Below are 25,531 nucleotides of genomic sequence, written 5' to 3' on the forward strand. Positions count from 1 at the left end.
TCAGTTAAACATCCCTCTGGCAATCCGGGACTACTGGCTCCTAACTGCTTGCCTGCTTGCCTCATTGCCCCTAACCACTCTGCCTGCCTGACTCATCCCCCCTAACCACTCACCTACCTGCCTCATTGCCTCTAACCACTCTGCCTGCCTTGCCTGATTGCCCCTAACCGCCTCTGCCTGCCTGCCTGATTACCCCTAACTGCTTGCCTGCCTTCCTGATTGCCCCTAACTGCCTCTGCCTTTGCCCCCACCGCTGTGGCTTGTCTGGAAGGACATCCGGAATGACATCCAGAAGGTTGTTCGGCTGTCAGGTCTAATTAGCATATTTTGCTTTTATTATTATAGATTAAAAATGTCATAATATTTTAATGCTGATATTTAAATACAAGACATTTGATTACATTTTTCAAACATTTATGTTTCTTTGTTTACCATCAAGTCAGTTAGAGATATGAGGATCTAACTCACCGGTTGAAGTATAAAGATACCATTGTTTTTGTTGTGGTAATGGCTCTTCTATTATGATCTATCTCAGACCCCAAATTTTTTTTATCAGGGTGTGAAGAACAAGGTAGGCATACAATGACTGGCTTCTGGAAAGGATGTGTGGATGGGTGCTGCACATGAATCAGAGGGCTGGTGGATAGTACGGAGTAGGAAGTATCTTGCTGTGTTTTTAAATATGCCACCAGAGATGGGTCAACTGGTTGGATCTAAACAAATAAAGAAACAAAAAAAAATATATATAGGTTGTCCCCCCAAAAATATATACACACTTTAACAGCTGATAACTCAATTTTCACTCCTTTTCAGGTTTAACTGATTTGAAATAATGGGTGAAGCCAGACTAAGCTTTGAACAAAGAAAATTTATCCTAAAGTGCCCTTAGACTTTTTTTTATGGGGATACATAAAAGGTAAAGTTTATGGTACAAACCCAGCAAAAGCCCACAAATTGAGGGCACACAAAAACCAAATGAAGTGATTCCTGATGTTTGTGATTCCATTGCTTCACTTTATCAGCAATGCCTGGACCAGAATGGTCATCAGTTTGAAAACAGGCACTGACAAAAAAAATTATTCATTTCTGTAGATAATTTTAAATTTTGAAAATGAACTATCCTATATAAAAAAAGGCTAATATGCAAATTGTCTCCTTGACCGGGAGTTCGACTGGGGATGGGGCCGGCTGGCCAACGGCCCACAACCCCTCCAGCCCTCCAGCCCGGCCAGCCAGGCCCAATCAGCCCCTATTGGGGTGGGCCAGCAGGACCCCACCCATGCACGAATTCATGCACCAGGCCTCTAGTATGTTAATAAACACTTTATAATCATTCAAAGTGTGTATACATTTGGGGGGACACCTTGTGTACATATATATTCCTATATTTAATTAGCAAAAGATGTAAAGTATCAGCATATTTATAAACCAGTTTTCTGAAACTTTGAAGGAATGTAGTTTTAATATATTTCTTTATACATTGTTCGCTGAATCAATACTGCATTAATTTATAAAAAAGCACAACATTTAGTCCCTTTTTACAAAGTCTTTGTGAAATCTAGTTTCCCTGTCCTTTTTTATAAATAACTGAGAAACACTCTAAATTGTAGGCAACAAAATGACCTAGAAAACAAAATAAGCATTTTACGTAATTTCTAATTAAAACTATTGTTAGATCAAGTGATCCTAAGAAACTAGAAACACAAGACTATATTTACTTAAGTGTTTTCTCTCACATAAGAAAACACTGCTTTAGCTAATAATAAAAATAGCTAGCATAATTCCAAAATTTCAAAGTTTATGAAAACTATTTATAAAATTAATTATTCATAATATCTTTTATTTAAAACTTTCCTTCTTTGCTTACCTTTTGTGGTAACAACTGGGAGAAACAGAAGCACCTGGGAAAGAGTTGAGGCCAGAAGTACAAGGAAAACTGAGGAAATGCATGTTCTAAAATATACATTGATATAACATTGCTCACCTTTGTATATATTGAATTCTTTAACAGTCTAAAACAGTCTTCCCAAGAATGACTTTTTTATAATTACATATAACCAGACTTTCAAAATCATAAATATTTTAATGGACTAGCCTCTTTTTTGCTTCTGAGGTGGAAATCTTGAATCATATGAATGTCCAGTGCCTGGCATCAATTCTATCATACTCAACATATATTTTTGTTCATAACCATCATAAACAAAACAATACAAAAACTAGCTAGAAAAAATCTTTCAAATAAAGTGGAGATTCATTTTGCAGTGAGATTCAGTTATGCTCCAAATCTCATTTTATGACTAAAAACACTGTATGTTAGGTGGTTAAAAACATCAGAGAAGAATTCATTTACTGTTTTATTAAATATTTTGATCTTCTTCATCTTTTAGGACCAGGTTTGATGACTCACACAATCTATAAGAAGGAAATCACCAGTTATTAATATTTACCTTTAATTGCACAAGCACGGGTGAGCCGAAAACTCCCGGAGGGTAATGCAGGGATATCCGCGAATCCATGCTTGGCTTGAGAGTGAGGCCTTTCTTTGTTACTGTGAAGGACTCTTTCTTTAAACAGGACACGACAGAGAAGATACCCAACTTGTAAACTTTCACTTCAGCACAGGTCCCCTGTGTGGATTGAAGGACAGTAAGACAAGGACATTAGCACAGCACTGTTCTTACATGCTCTGTGGCTGTGAAAAAAATCTACATGCTGTCCCTGTTCGCCCACAACTCGCCCATAGGTAACCAGAAATTTCTCAGTTTTGAGCTACATAACAGAAAAGAGAAGATGTCAGTTTATTTTTTAATTTAAAATAAATCCCAAAGAGAAAATGTATATGTACAATGAGCAATCATGTTCAGTATTTTTAACAGATATTAATTACTTCTGGAATCCCATCCTCCTTAAGTTCACCAGAATGGACTTTAAATATTGGCCTTTATCCAGAAGAGTCAACCCTGCTTTAGGACTGAAATTTCATTGGGTACTTTCCGTACACATGATAGCACCTGTACCGTCAGCAAATTCTTCCTTCTGACAACTCAATCTCTTAGTAAAGTCATTTTCTCTACTTCTGTCCTCCATGCAGTAGGAGTAGTTAACTACCAAGAGAGACATTTGTGTTTCATTTTTTACATAGTGATATTTAAATTTCAAGCCTTTTTTATCACATAAAAGGAACTGTACATAAATGAAAACAGAATTATCTACTCATATAATCTCCGGCGCTTAGAATGAGAAGGAAGACTTAGAAGCAATTTGATCTATTCATGCTTTCCTGAGCACCAGCCGGGCTCCACCCTGGTGTGAGTGGATCATCAGGCAGACACACAAACATTTCAGGGACAATCACAATGCAAACTAATCTATCATTTGAAAACTGACTAAGGAAAATATTTCACAATATCACTGCATGACTCCGTCGCTGGGAAAATTCAGGGCATGGTGAATGTCCCTAATTGGCTGGAGGGAATATGGTGAAAGATAAGAAAGTGTTCTGGGAACCAGTGGTGGTTGGCCTGTATCTCAGGCACATCTGGCAGATGCTAGGAAACAGGAAGGGTTATTGATCAAGGGTGTGTCATGAACAGAGCTCTGATGGTGGTTCATCTGACTCTGGAGTTAGAATTCTTAATATGAACCACATGAACATTTGGAAGGAATCCAGAGTTTAAATTGTCTTGAGCTAAAAATAGAGATAACTACTATTAGAATATTCTAAAGAGAAAAGTATATGCTTTTATTTTTTTCCAGTAGGCAATGGTGTTCTCTCTCTCTCTCTCTCTCTCTCTCTCTCTCTCTCTCTATTATTCATTTTTTAAATATATTTTATTGATTTTTTTTTTTTTTTTACAGAGAGGAAGGGAGAAGGATAGAGAGAAATATCGATGAGAGAGAAACATTAATCATCTGCCTCCTGCACACCTCCTACTGGGGATGTGCCCACAACCAAGGTACATGCCTTGACCAGAATCAAACCTGTGACTTTTCAGTCTGCCGGCCGACGCTCTATCCACTGAGCCAAACCGGTTAGGGCTGATTATTCATTTGCTAAACATCTTGTGTACCTACTTTGTGAAAACCACATGTACCTGAGCACTTTTTGCTTCTATGTCAGGCAGAATGGCCAAGATTAAAAAGCCCCAATCAAGAGCTGTTATACTTACAGGCTTCCTAGACTAAATATAACATGTATTAGTTGCATAAGTTGGAGTAAATAATGAGAACAGGCTTAGCTTTCATATTTAACTGTATATCCTTATTTGTGAATCAGAAAAGACCAAACCAGAAAAAGTAGAGGTGTGTTATAAAGAATTTCTTGTATACATGGAATGTTTTCACATTTATGCCTTGCCCTCCTCTTCAAATAATGACAATTTACATAAAGCAAAAAAGGACAAATATTTAAATTGTTTCAAAGTAAGTTCACTGGCCCACAGAAGTTTCTTAAATATTTGTTCCCATCAAATCTATGCTAAGTTTAGTAATTGTGAATATTCTTTCTTCAAAATGTATGGATTTGTGGCCATAGAATTATACAGTAAAGTGTACTATGGGGGAAAAATAGATCATTTTTAACTGCTAGCATGTGTTTTAGGCTTCCTTTTATCTTTTTAAGTGTACAATAGTTTTTCATTTTGTCCTTATGACCCTATCAGGTAGATGTTATTATTTGTTCATTTTCCAGATGAAGAAATTGAGTCATAGCAAGGTTACATAATTTACCAAAGTTAACATAGCAAGAAAGTATATGAACCACATTTGAATCCTTCACAACCCACATCCTAACAACCACATATACTATCTTTCATATATGAACTAAACACAATTTATAGACTAAAAATTATCTCAAAGCATACACACACATGCACAGTTGTTCATTTTAACATAATTTTCCAACCCATGACTGATAAAAATAAAGCTACTATCATCTGGGGACTCTAACATTCTTAAATTTTGCAGAGATCCATCACAGTGAAAACGTTAGTCTAAAGCCCGACTGGCATGGCTAAGTGGTTGAATGTCGACCTATGAACCAGGAAGTCACAGTTTGGTTCCCGGTAGGGGCACATGCCCAGGTTGCGGGCTTGACTCCCAGTGTGGGGCATGTAGGAGGCAGTCGATCAATGATTCTCTCTCATCATTAATATTTCTATCTCTCTCTTCCTTTCCCTTCCTTTCTGAAATCAATAAAAATATATTTTTTAAAAAATGTTAGTCTAAAGCTAGTCTAACAAAGACATGAAGTTAATTAAGCCATGGTGTTGGTTTTGTTAACCACGTAAAAACATTTGCTGTGTCCTAGACCCAAGTTCTCCATCCCTCAATTTGGCCAGTAATTTCTGTTCTTTGATCTTTGTGACTTTAGAGATCCTCAGAATTATACAATAAAGTGTACCATGGAAAAATTATAATTTTAACTCCTAGCATGTGTAATTTCTGTCCTTTCTGCTCTTTGTGGCAAAAAAAAAAGTGAATGCATTAGAATAAATCTTTGAGCCCTTTCATTTGTTACTAATGAGTAATTATATATATACTACAATCTGGTAGTGTAAGCAGTATTTAGAGAAGGAATCAAACAGCAAGTGTAGATGTAGCCAATGATTTACCAACCTTGTAACTTCCTCTCATTCCATCCAAGGAACTTGGGGTTAGGTAACTTGACTGAAGGTTTATGTCAGACATTTTCACCATGATGTCTTTGTAATTTCCCCTGTAACATGCGGTAAATGGAATTGCAATGCATATTGGAAATGGAATTCTCATTTCCATATCTGAGCACTCAATAGTGATGACATTGCTGACCAACTCTTCATTATCACTCACTATCAAAGAACTCATGCTGTTAATTATTCGGCATTCTAGATGTTGTAGAAGGTATGAAGGTGCTGTGATGTAACAAGACACTTGAGGGCCCCTGTCATCACTCAGCACATCAAGATACCTGCAGGGGTGAGAAAGGACATAGTTTTTGTAAATACTTGATTTATGTATTTTATGGGTACATATATAAGAGCCTGAGCTCTAGGGTCACATTTTCTTTTGTGAATCCCAGTTCTCTGACTTACTGATGCTGTGACCTTGGGCAATATACTCAACAATATACTCTCTGTGCCTCAGTTTCCTCAACTATAGCATGGTATTAAAATAATAACTGATTTCATAGGAAGGCTGTGAAGATTAAATGAACTACTATAGGTTAAGTAATTAAAAAGTTGTGCCTAGCCCTGGCCAGTGTGGCTCAGTTGGTTGGGCATCATCCCAAGCACCAAAAGGTTGCTCTTTGGATTCCCAGTAGGGGGTGTGTGCTGGAGGCAGCCGATCGAATTTTCACTCTCACATAGATGTTTCTTTCTCTCTCCCCCTCTCCCTTCCTCTCTCTCTAAAAATCAATAAAAGTATTTTTAATCTCTACTTAGAACATAGTATTACATATATTACTTATTATTATTGTTACTATTTTCATTGGTGTTATTATTTAAGTGATTGATTCATCCCTCGGTTTTGTTCATGTCCCAATATGAATCTGAAGATTGCTGAAGCTTCTTGATAAACCAAATATTAACACCTGAGTAGTTTCTTAAGTTATGGGGGGAGTAAATGTATATCTGGTATTGGAATTGTCTAAACATATTAGATCAACTTATGATGTTAATTCCATTTTTTAGAAAAACTGAGAGAGGTACAAACGTGCTGTGAATTTATGACTAATCAAGGTAATTAGAAACAGAAATAGAATATTTAAAATCCTCAAAGAATCAATCCAAAAGCATATTTTTACAGAAAGTTTATTTTAACTATGTGTATTACTCTTGCTTTTATACCATCACCTTTGCCAAATATTTTAGAGTCTTATAGACTCAAATTCAAATTTGAGATCAGTCACTTGCTATGTTTGACCTTAAACATCAGTAATTACTATTAAAATTGCTAATTTTTAGCTTTTTCTATGGGCTAGGTATTAGGCTATACATTATTTCATTTAATCCTCACACTATGAGGTCAGGTAGGTATATCATCACCCTCTCTCTATATAAAAGCCTAAGCGACCCTTACAACTGGACAACCAGCCAGTAGCTATGACGTGCACTGACCACCAGGGGGCAGATGCTCAATGCAGGGGCTGCCCCCTGGTGATCAGTGTGCTCCCACAGTCAACTTCCCGCAGCTGGCCAACCTCCCATAGTCCCTCCCTGTGGCCAACCGGCCCCCATCGGCCTAACTGGCCCAATTGCTGGCCAGGAAGAGGGACCCCACCCATACATGAATCCATGCACCAGGCCTCTAGTTTTACAGATAAGGAAAGTGAGGTCTAAAAATTTTAACTTTCTGAAGATTACACTGATGGTAAGCTGTAGAATCAATAATTTAATCCATTCACCTTTAACACAAAAGCTCAAACTTTCTAATATAATATCATATTTCCTCAAATTATTCTAAAGTCCTGAGATTTTTATGCCTTACATACTGAAACTAATATCTCATTCACAATAGTATAAAGATTAAATGAAATAAAATTGAAATATATTTAGAGAAATCAGAGGAGCTATATAAAATATAACATTAATAATCAGGTTTAAGAGAAACCCACACCTGAAACCTATATGCTCATGTTGACCAATGTCACCCCAATAAATTTAATTAAAAATAATCAGTTTTAGAATTACCAGGTCTTAACTATTTTTCAGTTATTGGTAACTTAAATTTTATAGTGTACTTGAACATAGACATCTAAAAATATATGTTGAAATTGCAGAGAGAGTTATTTATTTGTATTTATCATTCTGAACCCATAGAAGTAGAAGAAAATTACCCAGCCCATTGGTATGTAGAAGTATTCTCTGATGGTGGTGATTATGGTAATTCAGAAAATGAGAAACATTGTCTAGGATACAATGACCCAGCCTTCAAGAATGACTTCAAGAAGAATGACTCCAAGAATGACTCTCTTCTGTGCCCCAGATGAAGTAAGGTGAGGCGACCTGTAAGTGCTTTCATTCACCCTATCCCTAGTCAAAGAGATAAGGTCCAGCCTCGAAAATAATCAATGGGTTTGTTCCAGTTTTGTTTTCCTTTCAGTCTGTATAGAGGAGGACAACTACACTAGAAAAAATAGACTTTTTCCCCAAAAAAAGAAACTATTCAGAGAGGAATCACAACAGATTCTGTGGTAGGTGTTTTTTTAAAATAACACTCATCTTTTATGTGTCAAGTGGGCCTCTGTAGCCTGAGAGATTTCAATGAGTAGTCATCTTCATAGATATGCAAGCCAAGCACAATTGGTTTGTAGGCCACAAAGAGGAAACCAGCCACTAGAAAACACCTAAAGGCGTGTGAGAGGTGTAATGCAGCAATGACTCATTAGCGGATGCTTTGAGTCATTTCTGAATGTGAGGATCCTGAAGTGTTAATGTTTTTCTCAAGTGAAATGGGCAGCTACTTCAACAGTTGTTTTGCGGGGGCGCTAATTCTTTAGAACCATGGGGGTCTTTCATGCACTGAATGTCCTTCTGGATCACCTATAGAATTTATTAGATTTTTCAGACCTATAGCATCCTCACAGCAAAACTAGCTCAACCTCTTATTTTATAAATGAGATGACTAAAGTCAAAGTGAGCAGAATGACTTGCCTGTGATCACAGACTCATTTGTGGTGTGGTCCTGAAATAGTACCTTGCATCTGAAAGAGCATCACACCTGGTGGCAGCGAGGGGACAAGTGAAGGTTGGTCATGTGGGGGAGAAAGTGAGGGTTGTTGAGGTGAAATAAATGAACACACTAACATTTAGCTTAGTGTGAACCTCTGCAAAGTAACATGGGACTAGGACCTTCACATGATTTTCTCATTTGAGTTATCCCAGAAAATAGATACAATTTCCTACAAAGAGGGCTCAGTAATGAAGCATGTTGCCCAGGGTCACAGTTTGTAATAAAACAGGAGATAAAATGTAAGTCTGTCTGACTCACAAACCAATGATATATTTTTTTTTTATTTTCATATTCCACATTGCCTTCTAAGGGTGTTATTTTTGCTGAAAAAATATAGCTTGTGAGTATTTTATTTGAACAAATAAAATATATAGGGGTAATTACCTACTTGTATTGGGGAGATAAAAAGATCAGTCTTATACACTTTTTGAAGTCACAGTTTCTTTGAGAGTTTTATGGAAGCTCTGGACCAAGGAGATTTAATTGGTATGAAAATATGCATTCAGGTTTAAAAACCTCCCAAAGCTCTTCCCTGATCCCCCTAGAGCTCTGCTGACACGGAATTCATGATTATTTATAAACTAGAGGCCCGGGAGGCCGGGTGGGGAGGTCCCTCAGCCCGACCTGCACCCTTTCCAATTCGGGAGCCCTCAGGGGATTTGCTACTGACGGCTTGGGCCCACTCCCTATGGTTCTCTGCTCTCTGCAGGGCCTGCCTGCTCCACACCACGGGGATGGGCAAGCAGGCCCTGCTGGGTGCTGCCTGTGGCCTTGATTGCCTGCTCCCCGGGTCGCCGTGGCAACAGCCCAGCAGGCCCTGCTGGGTGCAGCCTGCATGCCCGCTTGCCTGCTGGGCTCACATTGCCAGGGTGTTGCTGCCAGCGTCCTGCCCAGCCGCTATGGGCGCCACCATCTTTGTCGCGGAGTGATGGTTAATTTGCATATTACACTTTTATTAGATAGGATAAAATAAACCTGAGAATTTACTGAGGAATGTAAATAAAATAAACCTGAGGTTGGGAAATTCTCTCCCAAATTTGGAACACTTTGCAGCCTTCTAATTTTTTCTTATTATAATTGAAAAAAATAGTGATTATAAAGTGTCCCCATTCTGGATAATGATACAGTTTAACTACTTTCTCATATCATCAATTTCTTCCTTCTTTAAAAAGTATTTAATGTTTGTCTCCTAAAGCTATAAGAAACAAGAAATATTAGTAATAGCAGCCATACAAATTTTTATAGAAGTAATTTAAACTGAATTACTGATTTGCAATATCTTTTGGAGATATTAAATGTAAATATAAAATTTTATTCATGTATACATGCTATGACTGCTAACTACGGAAACACATATGAATAGGCATAGATAAGCATCTCTCCCATTGATTACATTTACTTACTCCTTTTCCATTATGTTATCTTTTTGCTTTAGACTCTTTGAATCATTGGGAAGAAGACCATTCTCGCATTTATTGGCCGTATCGCATGTTATTGGGGCTGTGGTAGCCTCTTCTCTTTGGTTTTCTGAGCTCTCTTGAATTTCTCTTTCTGTTGTCTGGGTGATGTCACGTGTCTCTTCCCTGCTGCCATTCGTGTCTTCAGCAGTCACGTGTGCCATTTGTTTATAATCTCCATTTTCTGCACTATCTGGGAACATTTCGTTCTGAGACTCTTCTTGCCCTGTGACATCTCCATTCACTGATGTATTGTTTTCTTTTTCCGCTGATTCCAAACTCATGTGTGTTTTATTTTTCTTTAATCCGTCCTGGTGCGTGTCATGACTTTCCGCCCCACTTGTGGGAGGAACAGTGGCTGTTTCTATGACATTTTGTTCCCCTCTTGCAGCAATGTCTGTTGCTTTGATGTCCTGAATGGCAGACATTGTCTGCAGTGGAGTACATTCCTCAAGCACGCCGCATAAATGACACATCTGCTTTCCTTCTTCCTTTAGAAGTGTAGCAGTGCTCCCCAAATATTCACTTATTTTCGTGAGGCAGTCTATGAAAGTAATGATTTCTACGCACACATACACACAGAGAGACACATAAAAAGAAATGCAAAACCAAACCAAGTTATGTTTCTCCCCTGACATGTAATGAGTTATGGCAAGATAACCTTAGAAACCCTACCAAGGCCCCTACTGGGCATTAAGCCAATCTCCCTCCTGAGGGAGAAGTCATTTGTACGACTGTCATTCTCTTAACACATCTAGGAATGGGGGACAAATTGCTTTTAATCTAGTAGTAAATCAAATCCTTTTTGTTGTGAAAATTCTTTGAATATTGGAGGACATATATTCTAACCTCCCCATAGACTGTTCAATTGAGGTCAATATCTCCCTTAGCCATGCCTTATTAGGTAAGATTTTGAGACTTATTCTTTCTCCTTTGAATGTACTATAGCCCATCAATTGTCCATTTATAATTATTTGCCTAAATTTAGCAAACACTCTAGATGAGACTTGGGTAGAGGTAAACCATTGCAACATTATTTCTGTGGGTGTGGATGCTATATTGAGTATTTTGTTTGCTGTTATGAGAATTGGATTAGGTTGACACTATTTCTCCTGCTGAGCTTGTGGTCCTTGGCAATTTTCAAATTAGTCTTTCAAAGGATAGCTCTAATTATACTGATTCTCTGATTGGAAGCTGCAGTGGCTATTAAAACACCATTAAAGAAAGTCAAGCCTCTTCACTCTAGTGTATACCCTCATCCTGCATCCCCATTTCTTACCATTCTCCTTTTCATTTCTCCTCTCCTCATAGCGGGCTCACCTGACGCCTTCTTGCAGTCTTAGTAACTCTCCAGTCTTCAGAATTCAATTCTGAAGTATGGAATCTGATATGTAAGACCCCATAGCTCGGTGTTTTTAGAATCATAGATAAACCATCCTTTTACTAGTCTGGACTTAACTTTGGGATCCAGTTCTGACAACTGGTTTTTTGTCTTGTAGCTGAGATTGCGTGTTTATTTTGAATATCTGTTCTGATAGCTGAGTCCTTATCATTTTCTATGAATAACAATTCAACTTAATATGTTGCCTAGGAGCACATTGAGTTCTCTGCAGAGATTTGAATCCTGGCTCTGAGTTCCAGCTGATAGTCTCTGGGTCAGTTATCTTTGGATAAATTTTTTCAGATGCCCACCATTGCCCTTCAGACTGAACATTATTGGCCCTAGATTCCTGAGTGATAAGACTGCCCACTTGCCTTGACACTATATGATTTAGCATTGGATTTCATGATGCCTCCGTCTGCTAATCTAGAGTAATTGTTATCTGAGGTCATATTCATCATTCCTGCTGTACTGTACTTCTCAGCATCCATAACTGGGCCTATTCCCAAGAATTTGAACACAAAGGGGCAGGGGGAAATCCAATGTCATAACCCAGATCACCCTAGCCTTTCCAATTTTTTTCACTAAAGGTTCAAACTCAAATAAGTCTAAAACTAGAATATCACATTCCAATGTAGAAAAATGGCTTGTTCTGCCTCAAAGTAAGCCTATATTTTCTTACTTCTAAGTCTTGGATCCTGCTGATAATATCTCTGCCTGGAATGCTCTTCCTTTTTTTTTAACTTAAAATGATGTACTTTTTAAAAGTTTGTATTTATTTTTTAATCTTCACCTGAGGATATTTTTCCATTGATTTTTTTTTTTTTTTAGAGAGAGAGAGAGTGGAAGAGAGAGGGAAAGGCAGAGAGAAACATTGCTGAGAGAGAGGGAAAGGCAGAGAGAAACATTGCTGTGAGAGAACCATTGATTGGTTGCACCCTGCACATGCCCTGATCAGAGCCTGGGCCCAGGAGGAGCCTGCAACAGAGATACGTGTCCCTGACTGGAATCAAACCCTCGGTCCACAGGCTGATGCTCTATTCACTGAGCCAAACTGGCAAGGGCTGCCTGGAATGCTCCTTCAAGATTCCCAGTTTCTGTTCCTTAGGCTTCAGTTTAAATATAACATTTCTTTAGCGAAATTCCCAAATCTTCGCTCTAAAAATGGGACCTCACCTGCTTCTGTAGCCTTAACACATTTTATTTGTATGTTTCTAATGGAACTGGCCTCATTTTTCCTTGCATTTTGGGGGTTGTCTAGTCTTACTACCCCTATTACGTTGTGTGTCCCTTGTGGACAGAGACTCTATCTTAGCCTTCCTTGTATGCCCCTTAATCCCTTTCAGAGTGGCTACCCAACCAATATTTCTTACAGAAATAACGAATAAAATAAATACTTGCCTTGTCTCCAGGTACATTGATTCTCTTTGTCAAGCAGGACACACAGCTGTTGGCAGGTGGAGCGCAGTGTGCCTGCCGTGTGCTCCAAGAGCTGCTGAAGGGCCCCACTGAGCTCTTGACCCAGAAAGACCACTGTGGCTGTCCACGTGGCCCCACCGGCCCCTTCACCGTGGTCATGGCCCAGGAGTGCCTGCTTCAGCATTAGGTTCTGTCTCCAAATCTGCTTCAATATTTGGCCGAGTTTACCGGAGCCCATACCTTCTGTATCCATTATATGCTCCAAGAGGGGAATGCTTCTTTCCTGCCAGCAAAGCCTAAAGGTTTAGCAAATTCAAACTTGGCAATGGTTATTTCTCCTAAAATCTAGGAGGTGATCCAAGTCAGCTAGCAGAGCACTTTCTCGAAACATAATAGTTTATTCAGCTTCTTGTTGACCAGTGTGAAGTTACTAGGTGACCAAAGGAGGGACGTTCCGCACCCTGGGTGCCATTGTGTACAGAATAGATTAATCACGGGGATGGCGCTAGCTCACACAACCCCATCCTCCATGTAAGTTTCACACTTCAGTGCCCATAGACTTCAAGGTTCAAAGGAACAAAATACAGATTCTGTGGAAAGATGAGAAGTTGATTATAAAGGTACCTTGTTTGAACAATACTGCTAATAAGATTCCTAGGTGATACTTAAAAATACTTACAAGTGAAATAATATGGTGTTTGAATTTCTTCAACATAATCTGGGAGTGTGGCGGTGGCGTATAAATGAAATAAGACTGGCTGTAAGTTAATCATTGTTGAACCTGGAAAAGATTACACATGGGTCTTTACAATTCTAATTAGCATATATTTATAATTTTTTAATAATGAGTGATTTTAAAAAAATATTCCTTTGCTGGGGCAGAGTCTATTACCATTGCATAGGTAAGTGTAATTAGTATTTTCTTATACGCACGCCTGCTATCAGTTTGAGGTAGAGATACTTGGCTTCTTTACTCTCTGATAATTTCCCTGTAAGTGGATAAAATGCCCCCCTCACTAAAATAAAGCCAACCTGCAAAGTGGCTTTCTCTGAACTAACAAGGAGTCTTCACCATGTTTAATGTATTAAAATTCAGATTCTGCAAGTTCTCACCACGCTGGCCCCAAAGTTGGTGCATTGTATGTGATGATATGGGGTGGGGGGAGACATGGGGATTTGCAGAGGAACCCAGAGCACCCTGCTTCCTCCTTTCCAATCCCCCTTCTCTAAGCAGGGAGGACACATCACCTAGGGAGAGGGCCCTGCATTCCAGAAGGCTCCCTTCTCAGAGGCACTGGAAGGAAATAAAAGCTCTCCAAAGGGAGCTGGAATGCTTCCTCCCACGGGCATTGTGTTATCTCATCTGAGGCACTGGAGTTCTTAGAACTACACTCAGGACACCTGGAACGCAAGATGGGGAAACTCAAACCTAGTGCCTAAAGAACAAGAATGAATGTCACAGGTCTAAGTCCTACCCAAGCTGCGTGTGGTGGGAAGAGCCCGAAAGAAAAGGGAAGGAGCAGTGTGAGGAGTGGTGGCTAGGAATGGTGGCTAGGATTCTCTAGGAGAAATCGGATTTTTAAGTGACCTGATTCAGTCATAATATGAGTCCATATCACATCATGAATCACATTGTTTTAATACTTTTCATCCTCTTTCAATACAAAAGACTTTCTGGTTCAATTTTCTTTTTAACTCCTGAAATATGTGTGACTCTCAATAATAAATGTATACATGGCTTTAATTCAATGCCAGTTCTGAAAACTTTCTATATCATTTACTGAATCTAGTCGCTGGGAATAGGGCTTGCTAGAACTTTGGAGAGAGGCAGACACATGAACAAATTATTAAAATACAGCTTATGCTGTGTTGAAAGCTAGAGCAGAAGTATGAATAAACAGAGCCATAAAAGCTTTGAGGAGTAAAGCATGAGTTCTGATTAGAAGCCTGGGAGGTGTTTGAATTAGGAGCTAAAGGATGATCGGGATGTGAGCATGCCAGACAAGGCAGGGAAGAAACGCTCCAGCATAGGAAATATGATTGAAGACACCGGAGCATGAAATGACAGTGTGGTCAAATAGGGGAAAGTGGCCTTAGAGGAGGGTTCAGTCAAGGAGTCAGGGATGTGGCAAGAGCGGAATATACTAATTGTGGGGAGTCAGGAGAAGTTGGAATTTTGTTTTGCAGATAAAAAAAGAGAAACTAAATATTCTTGAACCAAGTTAAAATATGATCAAACCTTTGCTGGAGGGATGCAAATGGTTAGGTGGTTAAGAGTTAAGAGTGTTAAGGGCTATATTAGACCAGCAACAGTGCAGGCCAGGGTAGGGGATGCTTTGAGAGGGGATTTGAAGCAGAGTGAATAGAACTTGCTGACCCACTGGTGAGAGGGAGATGAATAGAAAGCATTGAAAATCCATCCTTTTCATTTATTTGAGAAACAGTTATTGGTTGCTGGTGCAAGAACTATGCTGGTAGTGGACTATGACTACAATTTTTAGTTTAGGTGACTGAACAGATGGTAAAACAAATAATTAAAGTAAGGAATTTAGAAAAAAGAGGCTTAGTATCTAGACAATTTGATTAATTTTGGATTTATTGAATTTGAGATAACTCAGAAAGATTTTTTGGAATGTGTTAGAAAATTAGAAGAAAAGTCAGAATATTGGCCTATTTGACTATCATTAGTGAGTGGGTGGCGAATGATTCCCTGGAAGTGGAAGAGACCATTGGAGATCATTTTAAGCATCGAATAAAACTTATAATAAAATGCTAAGTCACTGGACCAATGTACATTTTTTCCCCTTTTGTTATGTAGAAAAATTTCTTTCTCAGGGCAAGGAAAAAAAATCCCAAAATATTTCTCCTTAGCCTCATTGACATTCATTCTTCTCAAGTCTAAACTTGTTCTCTGTCTGGCTTCCCAAGAACATGTAACATTTGCAAAGTGAGACCTTCCACAAGCCACGCTGCCTCTACTTGTTAAAACAGGCATCTGTATGCTCCTGCATCTTGTTTTTCAATCAACTGATGTCACTAACCACAGAAAGAACCGACACTTGCAGGCAACATTTGTGACACCCACAGAAGTTGTTTGTAAAAATTTATCCTGATAGATTTAACATTTGATTAACACCTTAACCCTGGCTATTAGTTAGTATGACCTTTAATCCTTTCTTATACTTTTTTTTAAACTAAGAATTCTGTTCTTCCACTAACATTAAAGGAATTAGTATGCAGTCTTGAATATACAATACGTTAGGTAGTTGAAAAGACAACTGTTCTTTTTTATATTAAAAGCAAAATGAATAGAGACCAAATTCAAGTAAGTTGAATAGTTGCTTGTTTATTCTGTCAGGCAGAAGATGATTGGAGTAACTCAACACAGGAAGAGAAAAACCCTACCAGCAGTGAAACTTTTAGTGTCCCTCCCCCATCCCCCACCCCAAAGAGCCCGCCCTGCTCCTGCCAGATATCAACAACAAAGCACCTAGTCATAAGCCCAATCTAAATATATGAACTTCCAATACCTCACTTTCAAGTATAAGATAACAGTCAAGGAGGGCAGGCATTTGAGAAAGACTTTAACATAATGCTAGAGATTAAAGAAACATAAATAAAGGACTTGAAAAAAATAGAGGCAACACAAAGAGTAGAAAATATCATATAAATCTATAATTGACATTCTTAGAGTCAGGGACAAGAGAGGTTAATGTGCCCACAAAATAAGAAACAATTTTCTAAAAAAGGGAGCTTTCAGACAATAAGAAAGATTACATTGAAATTAAAATATGATAACATACATTTTTTTTAAACTGGTGTAAGGGTATGAAGAAGCAGTTGAGGAGTTCTCCTGGAAGGTCAAACAAAAAGACAAAAAGATGATAGGGAAAAAAGGAGGTTAAAAAATATTAATGGTTCGATGCAGGTGGTCAACTTATATGAGTCCTAGAGAGAGAGAACAGAATCAAAGAAATAGTATTACAAAGTTTCCCAGAATAGAAGCACCTGAAATCTCAGACTAATAGGCCCAGAACAGTACATGCAAACAAACAAACAACAGTACAACTGGTCATAGTATCATGAGTATTCAAAATACCAAGAACAAAGGTCCTCATAGCCCCCCAAAAGGGAAAAAAGGTCACATTTAATGAGTAGGCATTTTCTGTCTCAACAACAACCACTGAGACCTAGAAATAAATAGAGTTGTGACTTCAATATTCTGAGGGAAAGCTCTTTTGAATTTAGAATTCTGACTCCCCCAAAGTCTCATTCAACTGATGTGAGAGAGGGGGGCGTTTTCAGGTATGCATATCAAAAAATTGGCCTCCTGTGTGTCTTTTCTTGAAAAGCCAGTAAGGGATATACTCTAATAAAAGCAACAGAGTAACAGAAGAAAAAAAGTCAGCAAATAGAAAATCCAGCAAAGGGGAGACATAACGCAGATGCCTAAAATGAAGTCGTAGGTGACAATAATGTCATGGGCCTCAAGAGCTCGAGTCCAGGTTATAACAGCCACCTGAGCATCCCAGGAGGGCTGGAGAGCTACCTGATGTTTAACCATTTTAATAGAACATTTGCAATTCCGTTGGAGATTTCTGGGAAGAATTATTGATAACTGAGCAAATGCAATAAAATGAGACAACTGATCAACTAAATTCAAAGGAAAGGGGATGCTTTGAGAGGGGATCTATAATCATAGTATACTACCCTTGCTATGCATAATATTTACATAGCCATAATAACAAAAATATTTATAATTACTTTAACTAAAACTGGTGACATAAGTCCATTACCAGGACCTGTGGCCTTTGCTGGGTGCAGGGGCGTGTATGTGGAGAATGAGTATAGTAGTATGGGTATGAGATCAAAAAGGCTTATTTCTACAGTAGGAAGTCAAATAATTAAAAATAAGGAGAAACTAGTATTTAGGAATCTGGAAGTAAGTGCCAGACGAAACTGCTAAAAAATTAAATGCTGTTGCTTCTGTAGAAAGATGTGAGAGAAAGGAAAGCCACTCCTGACCTCTAGGAACTAGTCCAGAGCTATCTGCTAGGCCTTGATGTCCACCTGTCAAACATGAAGAATTTCACAGAACATCAACATCAGACAAGGCCACTCAGTGGCCATGATTGATCATGGCAAAATGAAAACCACTCCATAATCATATCCAAACACAGACAAGATATGAACATTGTCCAGGCCACAAAATACCAAACATATCTTCTTCTTCCAGTTACATGGGTGAGGGCTGCTTCCTGCTGCATGTAGCTTTAGCATCTTTCTAGTCTGCCCTGCCTATTTACAATTTATTGAGATACTCAGTCATGGAATTGTCCTCACTTTTAAACAGCATCCAATCCAGAGCAGGAAACTCTCCCAAAATTACACAACCAAAGCCCAATGCTATGATACATTTAACGCTCTTTAACTGAGATGCCCCACAGCTTCTCGTGGTTTAAGTTTATCATTTCCTCACTGAAAGGAGTGATAAGCCCTCCTGTTCAATGACAGGTGTGTTCCTATGGTCATTGGCTGGTGGTCACTGACAGATACTTGGGTACTTGGGTTGGGAGGAGGATAAGGACCAAGTATCTATTGCTTTTCTCAGAGTTGTCAAATTTTGGTTCTTTAAAAGCACTAAACATGCATTACTTTGAAACAAGCTAAATGCACATATTAAAAAAGAACTATGGCCAAAGGTTACATTCACTACAGATCCCTTGACGATGAGATTAAAATTGACATAGCATATGCACCTCATGTGGGTTACTCAAGAACAGCTAACACATACTCTGTTAACTTTATAAAGAGTAATTTAGCATTTGAAATGCTTGGAATTCAGTGGCAAGTGTACAAGAATGAACTTAAATTATAAGTAGTCAATGGGCTGGGCATGATCTTCAAGCAGAGGTGGAATAATTACCACCTGGCCATGGCTCAGTATAAATAATTGGAAGGTCAACAAATGTTTGATGATTAAGACAATAATGAAATGTAATAAGCAATCCACATGTTCTTTTTAAAAAATCAACATACTGTTCTAAAAACATAATTTAAAAAATTTCTTCATGTCTAATACTTGGGCAAGGTTCAAATTTCCAATTGTCTCATAAAAGTCACAAATACCTTTTTTTAAAAAACACACATTTTAAAAAGTGGGCTCTAAATAAGGTCCACACAAGCAACTAACTAACTCCATGTTATTGATTTTTCATATGAATTAAAACAACTGAAAACTCATTTTAAAAACAGCAACTTAGGCCAACAGAAATGGTGATGGAGCAGTTTAATTATAGATTTGAAATGTCTTATTTTTGTTATTTTCATGTGTTGATGAGAAGTGGTGGTAAAGTTGATTCAGACGAAGTCCTCAGATTTGAAAACTAAAGCAGACAAATTTGCAGAGATAGTTTAATTCTATTGAGGTTAAGTACATTCTTGAATCTTTACCAGTCAATGGCAGTGAGAATTTATTTTTGAGATGTTTTGTTGTACCTTGGACTTTAGTAGTGAAAGTTCTTATTGGCAAGTTTGCAGTTACTATGGAAAGAGCATGGTTGTTCAGGGTGTCAGGAACTGTGATAGAACTGAAAAGTAGGCCCTGGCTGGGTAGCTCAGTTGGCTAGAGTGTTGTTCCAATACACCAAGGTTGCTGGTTCAATCTCCAGTCAGGACACATACAAAAATCAACCAATTTCTCTAGCCGGTTTGCTCAGTGGATAGAACATCAGCCTGTGGACTCAAGGGTCCCAGGTTCGATTCTGGTCAAGGGAACATGCCTGGGTTACGGGCTTGGTCCAACATGCAGGAGGCAGCCAATCAATGAGTCCCTGTCATCATTGTTGTTTCTATCTCTCTCTTCCTCTCCCTTCCTCTCTTAAATCAATAAAAATATTTTTTAAAAATTAAAAAAACAAAACAAAAAACAAAAATCAACCAATGAATGCTTAAATAAGTGGAACGACAAATTGATGTTTCTCTCTCTGTCTCTCTGTCTTCCTCTCTCAAATCAATAAATAAAATTTAAAAAAATTTAAAGAAAAGTAATGAGGAGTATTTCATTAATTGGATAGCACACGCTCCTTTTTTAAACAGCATTAATGGCCTCTGAAATAAATATCAGTGTTTTGGGTAAAGGTTTTGCAACAGTTCCCTATTGAGTCATTGTGTTTGTAGAGATTATGACTCATTATACAGTCATGGGCCTATGATTTAAAAGCAATGAAGTAAATTTTAGTGTGAAATGAAAACTAGACAGTTTTCTGCTCTGCCAGACTTTCTGAGACAGATTTTTAAATGAGGGTGTGCCAGGTGCACTCCTACATGACACCCCAGTATTTAGAAGATGTTTCTATACCTTCCTCATGCTTGGCTTCTACCAGGGCATGGTCAGAGATTTGAGAAATAGTTCCGTCAAAAATAAAGAAGAAATAGTTTTTTAAAAGAAGAAAAAGAAAGGGTGTAATATGTTCTGACACTAGGTATCCCTCCAAGTTCACGGCTAGGTTCCTTCCTTCCCTCGGGGCAGGAAATCCAGTGAAATACACAACTATATTCTAGATCTCCCTCCATAGAATGTCTGTTCTACCTACACACTATCACATCTCTTAGCAACCTTATGGCTAGACTTATCATACAAGGATGCCTCTCTCTGAAAGTGGAGTTGTCATCAGAAGTCTTATTCCTCACACTGCAAAAATAAATCTGAAAGACACAAAGTCTTCTGCATAAACTATACCCTTAACATCATGGAAACTTTTTTGAAGTGAAAAAGGATGCTGAGGGATGCCCAACTGGAGGCTTTTCAGAAATAATTGAAGGTCTCCCACTAAATTTGGATGGGCTGAGGTCCCCCTCTTAAACCCCTCCCCTTGTCCATCATTACTAGAAGAACAATATTGTGCACGTTGAATCCTCAAATGTCTTTGTTTCTCAGAAATAAAATTCATTATAGATAAAGTATTAAGTTCCTCAGAATCACAACTTTCTTCCCCCCTTAGATCGTTATCTTGCCACATTTGAGCTCACACTTACCAACTGCTGTCTCAAATTACTTATTAACCAGATACTAACCATATTCGATATCAGAAAAAAATACTAGCCATCTTTGTCTTTTGCTTTACTTTCCCTCTTCAGCGCTCTCATCACCCCATTCAGGGCCATCCTAGGACCCGGTGAGTGGGAACGGGCGGGAGGACCAGCCGAAGGTGGCCCGGGGCAAGCATTTTCATTGTGAAATGATCACTGGAGTCTTTCTGGCCTTGTTTTCCACCCATCCCTCCCTTTCAGCATATCTTCCATGTTGTTCTTTCTCTCCTGCTTTCTTGAATCGCCTGCCAAAAGTCATTTGGATAAACCCATTTGCACCAGAGTCTTGGCAGGTCTGTGAGTTTCCTCACCATGACTTGAATTTCTTTATGAATCTGTAATGGTAAAATCGGAGCTTCTGTGTGATGTTTTTCCAGGTGCCGCTAAGCCTACGTGTTAACCCTGCAAGTGAAGTGATAGCATTGGGAACATTTTTCTCTTTCTGTTATATTGAGCACTATCAGAAATGCATGATTTTTTTACTGGTCCATTTCTTAATTCAGAATTACCTATAAAATGTTAAGGGAACCTCATTTGATTTTTTTAACTCTTTGTGATAAGAGTGAGAATGTGAAGGAGTTAATTTCTATTCTCATGAAGGACTCAATTATTGTTAGGGCACAGGTGATCCAAGAATGTGCCACCTTTTAAAGATGCTGTTACAGTTGCTGGTGGACCCAGATAACAGCGCCAATGTAATCCCTGGTTCCCATACTGAATTAAACCTGCTTTGAGTTATTTAGGTCACATACTGCATAGATGCCCTTCTCTGTGTCATTTCTCTGTAATGAGTGAGTGTGCTTCGGTTTTTCTCTATAATATACGTTTATTTTGGGAGCTCATTAAACGGGTTAGAAAATTTAAATAGGTCTAGCGAGTAGACAGAAGCTAAAGCTGAAGTTAGAAATACTCTGTGGTATTATCTAACACAAGACAAGGATCCTTTTTAACTCTTGGCTGCTACCTACAAAGGAACTGCGAAAGCTGTGAAAATCAGGCCTACACTTCTTTGATATATGTTTATTGTTATTGCTTAAGAACATTCGTTTTGTTTTAAAAGCAAAAATCCAAATAGATCGTGAATGCTCTTAGCCATTTTGTCCATGTGGGGGTGAAAGTAAGAAAATACTAGATTATATAGTAGAATCCAATTTATCCTCCCCACCCCACCCTTCATATCGCCTTTTGCTATAAATACATGGTTGTAATCCCTCCTTAATCTTAAATTGGTTTGTATTTTTCTAAAGTCTAAGATCACTCCTGAAAAATAAAACTAGGTCCTTAGGGATGAATGAATTAATTGCATTTCAGTAAAGATGCCCTATGGATTCATTTGAGTACACAGGACGGTACAGTTAGTCTGCATCTCTGCATGGGAAGTGGCTAACTTGTGTTTTGAAGGAGTTCATTCCCTCAGTGCCTTATTTATATCCTAAGAAGGAGAAACAGGCCAGTATGTCCAATACCAGAGGACTTCACTTGTTTCAAATGTACAAGAGAAATAATATATTCATCCATGGGAAGAACTGACTCCTGTTTGGGAACTCTTAAAAACCATGATTTCATTCATTAAAGCTTCAAAATTTTAATGATAGCTTACAGTAGTAAAAGAGTTGATAATTACTAATTTAATAAGTAGAAGTGTAAGGAGTTTACCTTGTGTGATAAGCTATAAGATTTTAAATAAGAATTTTTCACATATTCAAAATAGTCTCATTAAGAAATTCTAGATTTTTTTAAAGTACCCAGCTCTCAAATATTTTCTTGTAGGTTGTTTGTTCTCATTTCAACAAGCTCTAAACTTAATGCGTGGAAAACAATGCCAACATTCTTAAGAACTCAGAAAGTGGAGTACTTCAAGGATGGACAGCAGAGGACATGCTAGGAATTAAAAAAACAAGAAAACATTTTCTACATGGTTTTGAGAAGAAGAGGTGATCCACAGAATGGCTATTTGTGAGTAAATAGAAGTGTTTTGAGGATTTTTACAGTTGAAGTCCTTATTTTCTTTTTTTACAAAAAAGGAAATAGCAGTGTATTTGCATGACCTTGAAGACTGATATTTTCAGCCATTACTTAATTCAGCAGCTCTGGCAATGCCCTTTTGTATCATACAAAATAAACAAAGAAGCAGAACATAAGAAGGCCGTGAATTCTTGAGAAATTTTGCTATGTGGATACAGCTTCAGCCTCTATGCACTGCTTTTTCAACATGATAACCGTGATATCCTTCCTACAGCATAGCTGTGAGAATTGGACCAATAATAGATATTGCAACTCATTTGGAGACAACTTTAAAATATATTTTAATTGATTTCAGAGAGGAAAGGAGAGGGAGAGAGAGATAGAAGCATCAATGATGAGAGAGAATCATTGATTGGCTGTCTCCTGCACACCTTCTGCTGGGGGTTGATCCCACAACCCAGGCATGTGCCCTGACCAGGAATTGAACCATGATCTCCTGGTTCATAGGTCGCCACTCAACCACTGAGGCATGCTGGTTGGGCCATTTGGGGACAACTTTAATCAATGTCACCTGTGAACCATGACTAGACCAAACAGCAAGATCACATCATCTGCAATAACCTACTCAAGTGAAGGCCAATTTTTATCACCAAATCTCTGCTAGATAAAGTGAGGACAACTGACCCGTGCACATACAAATTCCAGAGATGGGCCCTGATGTGAGACATTTGCTGACCAGGCAATGTATGTTTGGGTTTATTGTGTGCTAAGCACTGTCCTAATATGTAAATAGCTTAAAATAAATTGTATTGGGTCCTTGTGGATCTAAAATATGTAGTTGGAGTGACTAAACATTAAATTTAGTGATGATCATAGGAAACCAAAAGTTTATATGAAAGGAGCCAATTAGCCATGTGTTAAATAGGGTTTTTAAAGAGAGAGTGCTGTAGATTAGACAAGAAAGGCAAAGGGAAGAGACAGCAAGTAGCACAGGCAGCCAAATGGAGTGGTAGATGTTAAATATAAATAACTTTAGACATCCTCAAGTGCAACTTCAAACCTGTTGGAAAGTCCCCGATTTGCAGAAAACAGCAGATGAACCATGAGTGTGGCAGCCAGGAGAGCTAAATGGTGAAACCATCCCCAGGGATGCTGCATCATCTAGTTATACCAAGCACATCCTGTTGCCGTGGGGACAAGAATTGTAAAGCAGCCAACATCTTGAACTTAAAAAAAAAAAAAAGACCTCTAGGTTATATACCAATTTATTTTTTAACAATGACATTTTTGTGCTCAATCCTTGACTCTCTCAAGCTGATATATACTTAAATTTGGTTGGCTCAGAGAAAACTTCATGGATGTGAGTTTGAATAAAAATGTAAGCATTGTTTGTGTGTGTGTGTGTGTGTGTGTGTGTGTGTGTGTGTGTGTGTTTCCTAACCTACAATATATGAAACACTAAAAGAAATAGTTTGCTCACACCTGCTTCCTCTCTAGGATATCCTGGGATTTTTACTACTATTCTATGTTAATTGCCAATATGACCCCCCCCCCCATGTTTACTCTCAAATGATGTTCAGGGACACAAAAATAGCAAACCAATGGAAGCATGCAATAGCCGGTAATTATTTCTAGCCCCTGTCAGCTGAAAATTGAGAGTTAAAGCCTTGAGGAAAGTGCTGTTTTGTGCTGTAGCTGATTGCATCTGCTACATAAAATATAGTTTCCTTTGAGGTTTTGAAAGATATATCCTTTGGAAAGCCTCAATACCATGATAAAATCGAGCTTATAACACTTTGTCAGCTCAGACTCAAGGGATTTTCCACAAGTAGAGAGTTCATGTTCAATGTTTAGAAGAAAACAATAGCAACCACCTCAAACAGTTGTGTCCTATACTGGAAATGTAAGGGGCATCTGAATATACATACATATTTACACATACATTCTAAAATTTGTTCCATGTGTTGTGAAGAAATGAAATCCGTCCATTTTGGTGAGCAGTAATCATTTCAATTTTAAGCCCTAAACTGATCGAGATAACTTACATTCATTCATTACGACTGTTTGCTAGGCATCTACTGTGTGTCAGGTGCCCTTTAAGCACAGGACACAAGTCCCATTCCTCATGGAGCTGGGTATTAAAGTGGGCGACTGACCCTGTTAGTGTAGTTTCACCTACCAGGAGAGGCTAGCTAGCCACCTAGTGCAGACAGACTTAAGTAAACAATCTCTAAATGCTCTGTAATCTGAATGTATTATATATTTTTGTTTGGTATTTATATGAATGCTACAGGTAAAAGAGCTGTTCTCAACATGTTGCAGCGTGTAAAGATTATCTGATATTTCACAACAAAGTTAAAACCAAATGCTTTTAGATCTGATTGTTTTGTTTATCTTGACTGTTAGAGTAAAGTAATTATTAACAGTTAGGCTTGAAGCAAAGCAAACTGCTCTATTTCACAGAGTTACCAAGACTATTCCCCATTGTTGTCAAATATGGTGTCTG

At 38.3% G+C, this 25,531-nt stretch overlaps 1 protein-coding gene across 1 annotated transcript in view; it reads right to left on the bottom strand.

Annotated features, from left to right (window-relative positions):
- The window catches only part of DTHD1 (death domain containing 1), a 57,727-nt gene extending 47,082 nt beyond the window's left edge, over positions 1–10,645 (bottom strand). The window contains exons 1-4 of the mRNA XM_006088525.3: positions 10,116–10,645; positions 5,617–5,947; positions 2,448–2,627; positions 469–713 (exon numbers count right to left, since the gene is read on the bottom strand). Of these exons, the coding sequence (XP_006088587.1) occupies positions 469–713; positions 2,448–2,627; positions 5,617–5,947; positions 10,116–10,645 (1,286 nt within the window). The remainder of the gene's footprint in view (positions 1–468; positions 714–2,447; positions 2,628–5,616; positions 5,948–10,115) is intronic.
- Positions 10,646–25,531: the final 14,886 nt, after the last annotated feature.

Source organism: Myotis lucifugus, unplaced genomic scaffold (assembly GCF_000147115.1).
Source record: "Myotis lucifugus unplaced genomic scaffold, Myoluc2.0 scaffold_48, whole genome shotgun sequence".
NCBI lineage: Eukaryota > Metazoa > Chordata > Mammalia > Chiroptera > Vespertilionidae > Myotis > Myotis lucifugus.